Source organism: Sander lucioperca, chromosome 11 (assembly GCF_008315115.2).
Source record: "Sander lucioperca isolate FBNREF2018 chromosome 11, SLUC_FBN_1.2, whole genome shotgun sequence".
Classification (NCBI taxonomy): domain Eukaryota; kingdom Metazoa; phylum Chordata; class Actinopteri; order Perciformes; family Percidae; genus Sander; species Sander lucioperca.
In genome coordinates, this window is record NC_050183.1 from 7,220,070 (window position 1) to 7,230,357 (window position 10,288).

The 10,288-nt window shown below is 39.5% G+C and overlaps 1 protein-coding gene across 2 annotated transcripts in view; it reads left to right on the plus strand.

Moving 5' to 3' along the window:
* The window catches only part of ttc39a (tetratricopeptide repeat domain 39A), a 32,620-nt gene extending 22,811 nt beyond the window's left edge, over window positions 1-9,809 (plus strand). For both annotated transcript variants that reach the window (XM_031307107.2, XM_031307106.2), the window contains 7 exons: window positions 1,450-1,611; window positions 1,936-2,027; window positions 2,364-2,484; window positions 3,091-3,202; window positions 3,422-3,536; window positions 5,958-6,074; window positions 7,692-9,809. In XM_031307107.2, the coding sequence (XP_031162967.1) occupies window positions 1,450-1,611; window positions 1,936-2,027; window positions 2,364-2,484; window positions 3,091-3,202; window positions 3,422-3,536; window positions 5,958-6,074; window positions 7,692-7,806 (834 nt within the window). In that variant the 3' untranslated portion in view covers window positions 7,807-9,809. The remainder of the gene's footprint in view (window positions 1-1,449; window positions 1,612-1,935; window positions 2,028-2,363; window positions 2,485-3,090; window positions 3,203-3,421; window positions 3,537-5,957; window positions 6,075-7,691) is intronic.
* The last annotated feature ends 479 nt before the right edge of the window (window positions 9,810-10,288 follow it).

The following is a 10,288-nucleotide window of genomic DNA, read 5'->3' on the forward strand; positions in this document are numbered from 1 at the left end:
CTCAACGTAATCCCACCCACGACCTTTTCCTTAACATAACTGCGTCAAAAGGGACGCCAATAGTCCCGACCAAGCGTGTTTAGTTAAAGTGCGTTATATGACGCTAAAGGAGACTTTTCCGTATTTTACGAGATGGGAGTGAGAACCTGTTGCGAAAATCTTTATTTTTATGCATTATGCATTACAAATGTATTGATGTCTGCGAGTCTGTATTTGAATTTGAGTGCATGAGTCTGTTAAATGATGTGCTCATCGTTTTTACTGAGAACTTTGTGACTTTGTCATGATAACTGTTGCATTTTTAAGTATTTCAGTCAGTTTTATGTGTAGAAACATTTGCTACTGCTACAACGTATCTACTAGAATAAATATGTATATTATTAAAAGTGTGTATTATTCCTATGGAGATCAAAATGTCCCTCTGCTAAACAAACATCAATAATAATTAATATTAGTGCTGTCAAACGATTAAAATATTTAATCGCAATTAATCGCATTAATGTCATAGTTAACTCGCAATTAATCGCAGATTTTTATCTATTCTAAATGTCCCTTGATTTCTTTTTGTCCCATTATTTTTTCTCATTTTGAAGCTCTTATCAACATGGAAAAGTGGATCGGCCTGGCTTTGTGCTTTTGTCGCCTAGCTTTGACGAGGGGGCAGAGAATTCGCATCAGCTGTGTGCTTGGCCATCAAGTGGTATTTCAGGCTGGACGTGCTGCGATGATAGCTCAGTTCACAACGACAAAACACACAGATCACTTTGGTCTTGTCAATGGAACCATTTCGCAACTTTTTAAAAGTAAACTTTCCATTCAGAATCTTACTGGCATCCATTTCGGCGTCTCGTGCTCGCCACTCAAAACGTAACATTAGCCTACTACTCTTTGGCCGGCTCACAAGCCCAAACAAGTGTGTGCGGCATGCCTGTTGTTTTGTTTCCGGTCTAGCTAGATCCGGTGTGGTGTTGTAGTTTTTCTAACGTTACTAGTTGTTGCAACAGCATGTGAAAAAAACTACAAAGTTTGCTAGGCCAAAAAGAACGTTAATCTCGAGATAAAAAAATGTACGCCGTTAAAATGGGTTTGCGCTAACGCCGATAATAACGCTTTTAACTGGCAGCACTAATTAATATATATAATAATTACCAAACTAAAAAGAAACACCTCCTGCAAACTAATACTGTATGGCTTTAATTGTTTCTAAAACATGGCAGTAGCAACGACAGACGACATATTAACATGGAAGGAATGTTTGTATATATCGATTGACTTTGTCCTCATCGACTGATAGTAAGAAGTATACAAAAGGTTTTGAGTTGAGCCCTGTGTCCTCGACACATAATCATTGACCCATACAAACATGATCTGTATTACGTTGCTCATTAACATATTCACGCTGAATATGTTTTAAGAAGGTGGGATCCTAAATGGTTTGTATGTTTCCAGGCTATCAAGCGTTTTGAGGAGTGCTGCGAGGTTCAGCAGCAATGGAAGCAGTTCCACCACATGTGTTACTGGGAGCTGATGTGGTGCTTCACATACAAGAGGCACTGGAAGATGGCCTACTTCTACGCTGACCTGCTCAGCAAGGAGAACACCTGGTCCAAGGTGGGCCACCTCAGTGTTGGATTTCAAACTTATTCTTAGTTTGACAAATGTTTTTGATTTATCAAATCGAAACATGTAATCTTCACAACATAAAAATCACCACCACTGTTGATGGTGATAGTGAGAAAGAAAATGAATTACATTTTGTGCTATTTAGAGAGACAGAAAGCCTAGTCAGCACCTTGTAGTGTCTTAAAACCAAACTAAATGCTTGAGTTGTGCAGCCCTGACTCTTTAAACTCCACACACTTATATTTTTTTCTCATCTTATTTAAAAAGGAAAGATGGGATTGCAGTAGTAACCACTTTTTTTCCTTCCCTCAGGCTACATATGCGTATATGAAAGCAGCCTACCTCAGCATGTTGACTCCGGATGATTGCCTAACCTTTGGGGAGACTGCGTTCACTCTGTTCAGGTATGAACTAAGAGCCGAGACACTACTGAAACTACTTACAGCAACCACAGTGAAACACTGACAATTACTGTATATCTACACACAGTCTCTTCTTCTGGGAAGTCTTTGGTAGGGAACATTAATGTAATATTATAATATAGCAAGAATTGAATTGGTGTTTTTGACATAAAATTATTTTTGTGGCACAGAGCTGTACAAGTGTTTTATTGATGATACACAGCATACAAAAATGCTCCACTAAGTGAACATATGTCTATGAGATAATAACTAGAAAATATGCGTCACATATTTTCTCCATACTACTGATATGTATGTGTATACTTTATTATATTTCAGGCAGGTTCCAGGGCTGAAGCAGAAAATAGCGGGGAAATCTTTGCCAACAGAGAAGTTTGCTATCAGGAAAGCCCGTCGCTACCTTGCAGAAAACCCCATTCCTCTTCCTGCTCCTCCACTGGTCAGTACTGGACGAGGCTATGTCATGGCACTGCTTTACCTGTAGCACGACTGGATGTTTAAACAGTTACTACAGTGTGTATATTGTTTCTTCGAAGGAACTGGATCAACCCCTCCTGGTCCAGGCTATATAAATAGCTGTTAAACTGTAACCTGCTATCCACTAAGTTAGCAGATAAAAGCAGCAGGGCGATGAGTTAAAGAGGTACAGTAACCCTGTGCTCACAAAACCAGGGTTACAACAACAACAACAACAGTTGTTCTGTTTCACCCTGTAACAAAGGTTGTGGAATGTTGACAGAGAACAACGCTCAATGGCTTTATTATGGCATTTCACAAATCTATCATCCAGCTTTTACACTCATTTACCTTCCTTTACCTACAGTCGTGTGTCCTTTCGGTTTCCTTGCAGGGTGTGCAAGCATCAGGCTTTGTCCCCATAAGCCTATAGTGCTCATTCAAGGGCAAAACCTGTATGAAATAGATAAACCTAGTACACCTACCTCTATGAGCAAAGGTGGAGCCCTCTAACTTTGTTATTTTCGCACTCCTTGAGTTGCTGACATTGTTGCTATTAATGAATTTGTGTACTTTGTGTGTTGTCTAGGAGATGATGTACATCTGGAACGGCTACACAGTCATTGGCAAACACAAAGACCTGACTGAAGGCATGCTGAAAACACTGGATGAGGCACAGACTAATCTCGAGAGCAGCCCAAGTATGCAAAATGATTCACCAGAGCCAAGAGGATACTAATGGATTAAAATCTTTCATTTTTAGTTGTTGTTGATATTAATATGCTGAGCTGGATTGCATTTATTTGAGATACTATACTGATGCTACGGTTATTGTGAACATCTCAGAGAATTATATAATCTAGACATTACCCTTTTTTGTCATCTGTTTGGTCCTTACTGTCCTGTTGTGTGTTTGTCAGGGTCTGAGTTCACCATAGATGATCAGTGTCTGCTGAGCCTCTTGAAGGGCCTGTGTCTCAAACACCTGGGGCATCAAGAGGAGGCCGAACACTACTTTACCCTCGTCCTCTGCAAGTAAGCATCTAAACATGTACAGTATATGCATGCTCAACCAAACCAGAAGACCGACAGATGCTCTAGTTTCTGTGTCATCACCAATTAGCCTGATCATAATCGTTGTGCATCCTCTGGTGAATAAAGGCAGTTCTGTTTAGAAAAACGAACTGAAGGGTATGAGGGGCCATCTGGGACATTATTCACAATTAACTCACACACATACAAGTGAAATGCTCTCACACACTAGTGAAATGCTTTCATACATACTAGTGAAAAATTATACTCTCACATACTATACTGAAACCTCACGCACACACAACTGAATTGCTCATAAACACCACTGAAACGCTCTCATAAACGGTACTGAACTCTCTCACGCACAACACTGAAAAGCTCTCATAAACGCTACTGAAACCCTCTCACCCGCAATACTGAAATGCTCTTATAAACGCTATTGAAACGCTCTCACGCGCAACACTGAAGCGCTCTCATGCGCAACACTGAAGCGCTCTCATAAACGCTACTGAAACCCTCTCACACGCAATACTGAATCACTCTTATATACACAACTGAAACAGGAATTCACTTTCAATAGTGTATATGAGAACGTTTCAGTATAGCGTATGAATGTGTTCCAGTGGTGTTTATGAAAGCGTTTCAGTAGTGTTTATGAGAGAATTTCAGTTGAGTTCATGAGCCCGTTTCAGGAAGGCGTTTCAGTTGAACAGGAAGGTGATTCGGTGTAACAGTAAGGTGACTGGGAAAAAATCCCTATCCAGGATTTAAACCTGGGTCTCCCGCATGAAAGTCAATGATATTAACCATTGAGCTATTAAGATGTTGTTCATTGCAAGTGAGCTTGCAATTCATGTATCTAAACAGGCCTTGTCTTTCTGAATTAATGAATCATTGGCTTATTAATTCCGAAAATACAGAGCTCTGTATTTCTGTCTCTGTTTTTCTGAATTAAGGATGAATTCAGAAACAAGCAAAACAGTTCCTCAAGTGACTGTATTACCTCAAAAACTTGAAATCGTTAGAAAACATTGTGGAATACTTGGTTGCACTTTTGCAGTCGTTCGTTAGAAACAGTAAATCAAGAATTGGTTACAGCAAATTGAACAATTCACTGGAGCGTGGCTGTGAAAAGGAAAGCGCGCCACACGTGTTTAACACATCCAGACGGTTGTGATGCTAATGTCTTCAGTCGGCAGGATGACTGCCTAACACAAGCGAGCGTTACTTTAGCATCAGCAAAGAACATCACAACCCAGTCAACAGATGCAGATTGTGATGTTATCCGCTCCAGTTCTTCTTCTTCTTTAGGGTTTTATGACAGTTATGTTGCATTACTGGAATTACTGTAACCGTCAGCTATTATTTTCTCCTCTTCACACTGACTGCAGTCCCCAGTATTATAAGTGAACTGTACAATTTGCTGTGACCAATTCTTGATTTACTGTTTCTAACGAACGACTGCAAAAGTGCAACCAAGTATTCCACAATGTTTTCTAACAATTTCAAGTTTTTCAGGTAATACAGCCACTTAAGAAACTGTTTTGCTTGTTTCCGAATTCATCATTAATTTAGCAAAACAGAGCTCCCTATTTCTGGAACTAATAAGCCAATGACTCATTAAATCAGACAGAGCCTGTTTAGATACATAAATTGCAAGATCACCTTTTACCTACAACATCTGAATAGCTCAATGGGTAATATCATTGACTTTCAAGGGGGAGACCCAAGTTCAAATTCTGGGCAAGGATTTTTCCCCACTCACCTTACTGTTACACCGAATCGCCTTCCTGTTCAACTGAAATCCTCTCACGCAATACTGAAACAGCTCATGAACACAACTGAAATGCTCTCATAAACATTACTGAAATGCTCTCATAAACACTACTGAAACGCTTTCATGAACACCACTGAAACACACTCATGCGCTATACTGAAACATTCTCATATACACTATTGAAAGTGAATTCTCGTTTTAGTTGTGTATATAAGAGCAATTCAGTATTGTGCGTGAGAGTGTTTCAGTAGCATTTATGAGAGTGTTTCAGTAGCGTTGATGAAAGCGTTTCAGTATTGCGCGTGAGACGGTTTCAGTAGCGTTTATGAGAGCTTTTCAGTGTTGTGCGTAAGGCGTTACAGTAGCGTTGATGAGAGCGTTACAGTAACGTTTATGAGAGCGTTTCCAAAGCATTTATGAGCAATTCAGTTGTGTGCGTGAGGTTTCAGTATAGTATGTGAGAGTATAATTTTTCACGAGTGTGTATGAAAGCATTTCACTAGAGTGTGTGAGAGCATTTCACTTGTATGTATGTGAGGTAATTGTAAATAATGTCCCAGATGGCCACTCATAGTGGGGAATCTTTCTTTCATACTGACCTCACCTCCACACATACTGTAACCACTGTGTTTCAACATTATCTGCAGTGAGTCTCAGATCAAGTATGACCACTACCTGGTTCCTAATGCCCTGCTGGAGCATGGCCTGCTGTGTCTGGAGCAAGGCAGAAAAGCCGAAGCTATAAGACTCCTAGAAACTGCAAAGTAAGTCTGTCAACCGGTAAAACATGTTAAAATCATCTGCACTCATGGAGAAGCTTTTTAAATCAAAGATTCTCCACTTTCTTTTTCATTTAATGAAAATATACCTTATATTTTTTACACAGTGTATAAGGGACCGTTCGGTATTTATGGAATGGACCACCGGAGGAAAATAGGGGAGGGTCATGTCTTTTTATTCTTTGTTGAGGGGAGGGTCATCCAATTTTTTTTAGTCTAGGGGGGAGGGTCACCCAACTTTTGTATTCGTGAGAACAGCAACATTTCAAAGTGGCTTGTTTGGTGCATATTTATCCATGTAGCTCCATGTAGCTCTCTCAGTCTCGGCCCCTATCGCTATCAGATGGGTCCCTCCCTGTTTAGTCAGCCAGACAATTTGAGCTGTAGCTTTAGAGACCATGGTATTTCCCAAACTGAATAAATCCCACTCACACATATAAACACAAAACTGCTTTGCTAGCTCCATTGTGTTGTAACTAAGACATCTGATGAAAAAGTAATGTTATTCATCAGCATGATTGCCGTACTGTTTAGTTCAAAAAAATCCAAAACACAGTACGAAAACATAACGGACCAGACGCAAGCTTTTATTTTGAAAAGTCAAAGCTTGCGGACTGCACCAAGCCGGGATGGCATGAGACGGGAGGTCTCCAGGCTGCAGCCATACCAGACTCAAATATCCTTCCGGTCCCGGTGATATTATATATGTATAAACGACAGCGATTTCAAGGCATTTGAGAAGGAAGGAGTGGTAACATGCAAGCTCCCAAATTAAGGCTCGTCTGAGAAATGGAGTGTTAGATAATGTTCAGCTTTGGCAGCTTTACCTATATGCTTAAATATACAATGACTGAAGAAGCCTAGTGACGAGTCCATAGCAACCAGTGTTGAATTACCCAGTGTGCTTTGCTGAATAGTCTCAATGTTTTATTGTTTTATTTCATGTGAATACTATTTTACTAGATGAGTAACTTAGTATTTGAAGAAATGCAATAATGCAGAAAGTGTGCATTTAGTTTCCATGCTTATTGTGCTTCCACAACAATGTTAGTGAGTAAATCGACTGAAATGGCCACCACACCATAACAGAGGAGTGTGATGCGTAAGATGAGAATGCAGAGGTTTAGTTAAGTATGTCATGGCTGTAAAAAAACAATGGCTATCTGTATGTTTTTGCTAAGTGCAAACCAGTACAGAAGGCATCAATTAATTGTTTGGGATGGTCATCCCTTTTTTCCATATCATTTTGGAGGGTCATTCAGATTTTATTGCTAGTGAAGGGAGGGTCAGGTCTATTGTGACTGAAGGTCCCAAAACTCTTCTGGTGGCCCCTGAAATAAATTAGAACAGTCCCTAACTACACATCATCACTCTCGACATTGTTTTTTTAAAATTAAATATGCCTCACCCATTCAACTTTGTGGTTTTTAATAAATCTTATAATCAGAGTTAGAAAAAACGACAAGGTTTGCTTTGACTTGATTGTAAACCATCCTTGTGATTTATCGTATTTATTATTACAATGCACATGAGTGAAATAAGAATTTAGATTGAGATATACCTCTGATGTGATTGTAAATTACTCTGTTTGCTTTGTTTCAGGCAAAATTACAAAAACTACTCGATGGAATCACGGACACACTTCCGTATTCAGGCTGCTCTGCACAAAGCCAAGGGCATGGGGGAGAACGGCATCCATGTTCCCTCCAGCCCATAACAGACAGAGGAGGGCACACTAGAGCAGAGATAGTTTCTGTTTCCGCAGTCCCACAATACACTCAGACAATACACTCAGACCAGCCCAGCCCCACCCATTTGGGCGGGCGATTTGTTTTCCCATCAGAAGGGTAGGGGAAGATGGATGCTTGTTTTTCTCATTTGTGCTGCCCTTTCGGGTGACTGTAGTTCTGTGTGGCCCTGACTGGCTAAGGCAGGTTTGCTACGCCCTCTTTCAGATATATATTATGATGAACACCACCCCCTTTTGTGATTTGAAATAGAGACAAGTTGAGAAATGTGCCTATATTTATGAACCATTGCTTCTAGTAGGCTTGTTTGTTTAGCACTGTGGCCACCCATAAGGGGCACACTAGGGTAGGAAACAATGTGACATTTGTGTAGAATAGAAATTGCAGATTGCCTCCACTCCTACCCCAGAATAAAAATGTGCCCAGTTCAGGGTGGCAGGGTTGGATCTAATGGAGCCATGGTACCAAAAACCCGCCATATAAATTACTGATACTAACTCCACCTGGCCAGCAGCATCATTTTACCTGGTTGCTACAAAGCTCCCACACCACTTAATTAATTCATTTGATTTTTGTGAATTTTGTGATTATTGATAAAATAACTTGAGATGGGCGATGACATATTTATGACACATAAATATGTGTTGACATAGTTTGACATCAGGTACATATTATATCATGCAACTCATCACATGGTCGATGAGGACTGTGAGACTGTTTTGTATTGTGCTATTTTATAGATTTTGGTTGACAGGTTTCACCCATATTTAGATATTTGATCAAAATCAATATGACCTGATTAGATTATTTATATGTTGGATTCACCTTTACACTACATAACCTTTGGTTGATTGTGTTTCTTAGAGTGAGTTTCATTGTGTATTTTAAATTTTCTTCCTTTCCTTAAAACCTACCATCGAAAGACACACATTTATATGGGATGCTTTATTTCAGTCTCCTTCTGAAGACATAATTAAATCTGCAATCCTGTTACAATTACCATTACATGTAATGACTTTTGCACAGAGCTGGGAAACCAGCCAGCCATGCAAACTCTCCAGAGTCAAAGAATCAGTTGCAGTGAGAGTTGTTCTTTACATTTATATATTGTAAATGGCACCTTTTGCACAAATTATTCCGTTTTAAGAGGATAGATGAATGTGTCTTTTTTCTGAAAGGCAGACTCCCTCCTTTTCTCCTCCTGGTGTGTGGGACAGGCTCCAACAGTACTTGAGCTTTAACAAACAGGCCATTCACACCGAGCAGCAAAGGACTGCGTGCTTGTCCGCCTGTTGCATCTTTAGTAAGTGATGAAGGTCTGAATGGGAACCACCATCGTCTTCCTGCTTTGTGGACGTCCTCTGCTGCTCTTGTATCAGCCATGCTTGACTACAACCATCTATAGAAGGACATGAACATCATAACCACGCTCCTGTGTCAAATATTAATCTGTATATGAACAAACACTTGTAATGACTGATGATAAGACAGAAAGAAAGGGGTCACCTCTAATCGTGTTGCTGGTGAGGTTATTTGAAGGGCTGTGTCTCGGCAACAGTGTCAAACTCAGATGGTGTCTCAAGTGTTGGAATTAGAGCACTGATGATTTATTCATGATTAGAGTAAGGTTTGGGATTCAAGACGATGACTAGGAGTCAGTTTCAATTCATTTTAATGGTAAAGGAAATTTACTTTTAATATTGTTTTAACAGCTCTCTGAAATATTTAAATAACAAATTATATTTAATTTTCTGATAAATAATTAAGCTTATTTTTCTTGTTTTCTCCCTTTGGTTTTGCAGATATAGCTAGCTGAAAGAAACTAACCAAATTTAGTGGCATTCTGATGTTTACAAGCAGCGTATTTTTTTTGGGAACGGCTACTACTGAGCAGAATGACATTCCTGTACATACTGAATGTTTCTATTGTAATTTAAGATGAAATGATAAGCAACTAAAAAAACACATCCCATTTTGTGTTGTCTTTTTTGTCATTTCGGCACCACAAACAGAAACACTAAGTAGGCCTACAATGTGTACAGTACAAAGTGGTATTATTTACAGAACACAGCGGCAGCTGCTTCTTGCAAATCTTTGCACTCGTTGTTCTCATACATGTGATCTAATCCTCTAGATACAGTAAAGTCATCTCATCTTGTTGATATGCAAGGCAACGGCAGCCAGGGATAAGAACACAAGGGACATTGGAATAGTATACACTTCATATTTAATTGAAAATAAACAAAGAAGACGAACAAGAAACCCGTAAAAGAGTGGCATACAATATTTTGAGGCCTGTAGTAAAACTGCCCAGAAATTACAATCATAAAGACTCATTTATCGATTTTAGCTCTGTGTTTATGTTTCAGCTAAGAGAAATATGATCGCGAATTTGATTGGCTGCCGAGAAGAGCTTCCTGGATGTAGCTACAAGCTTATTGGTTCGTTGTA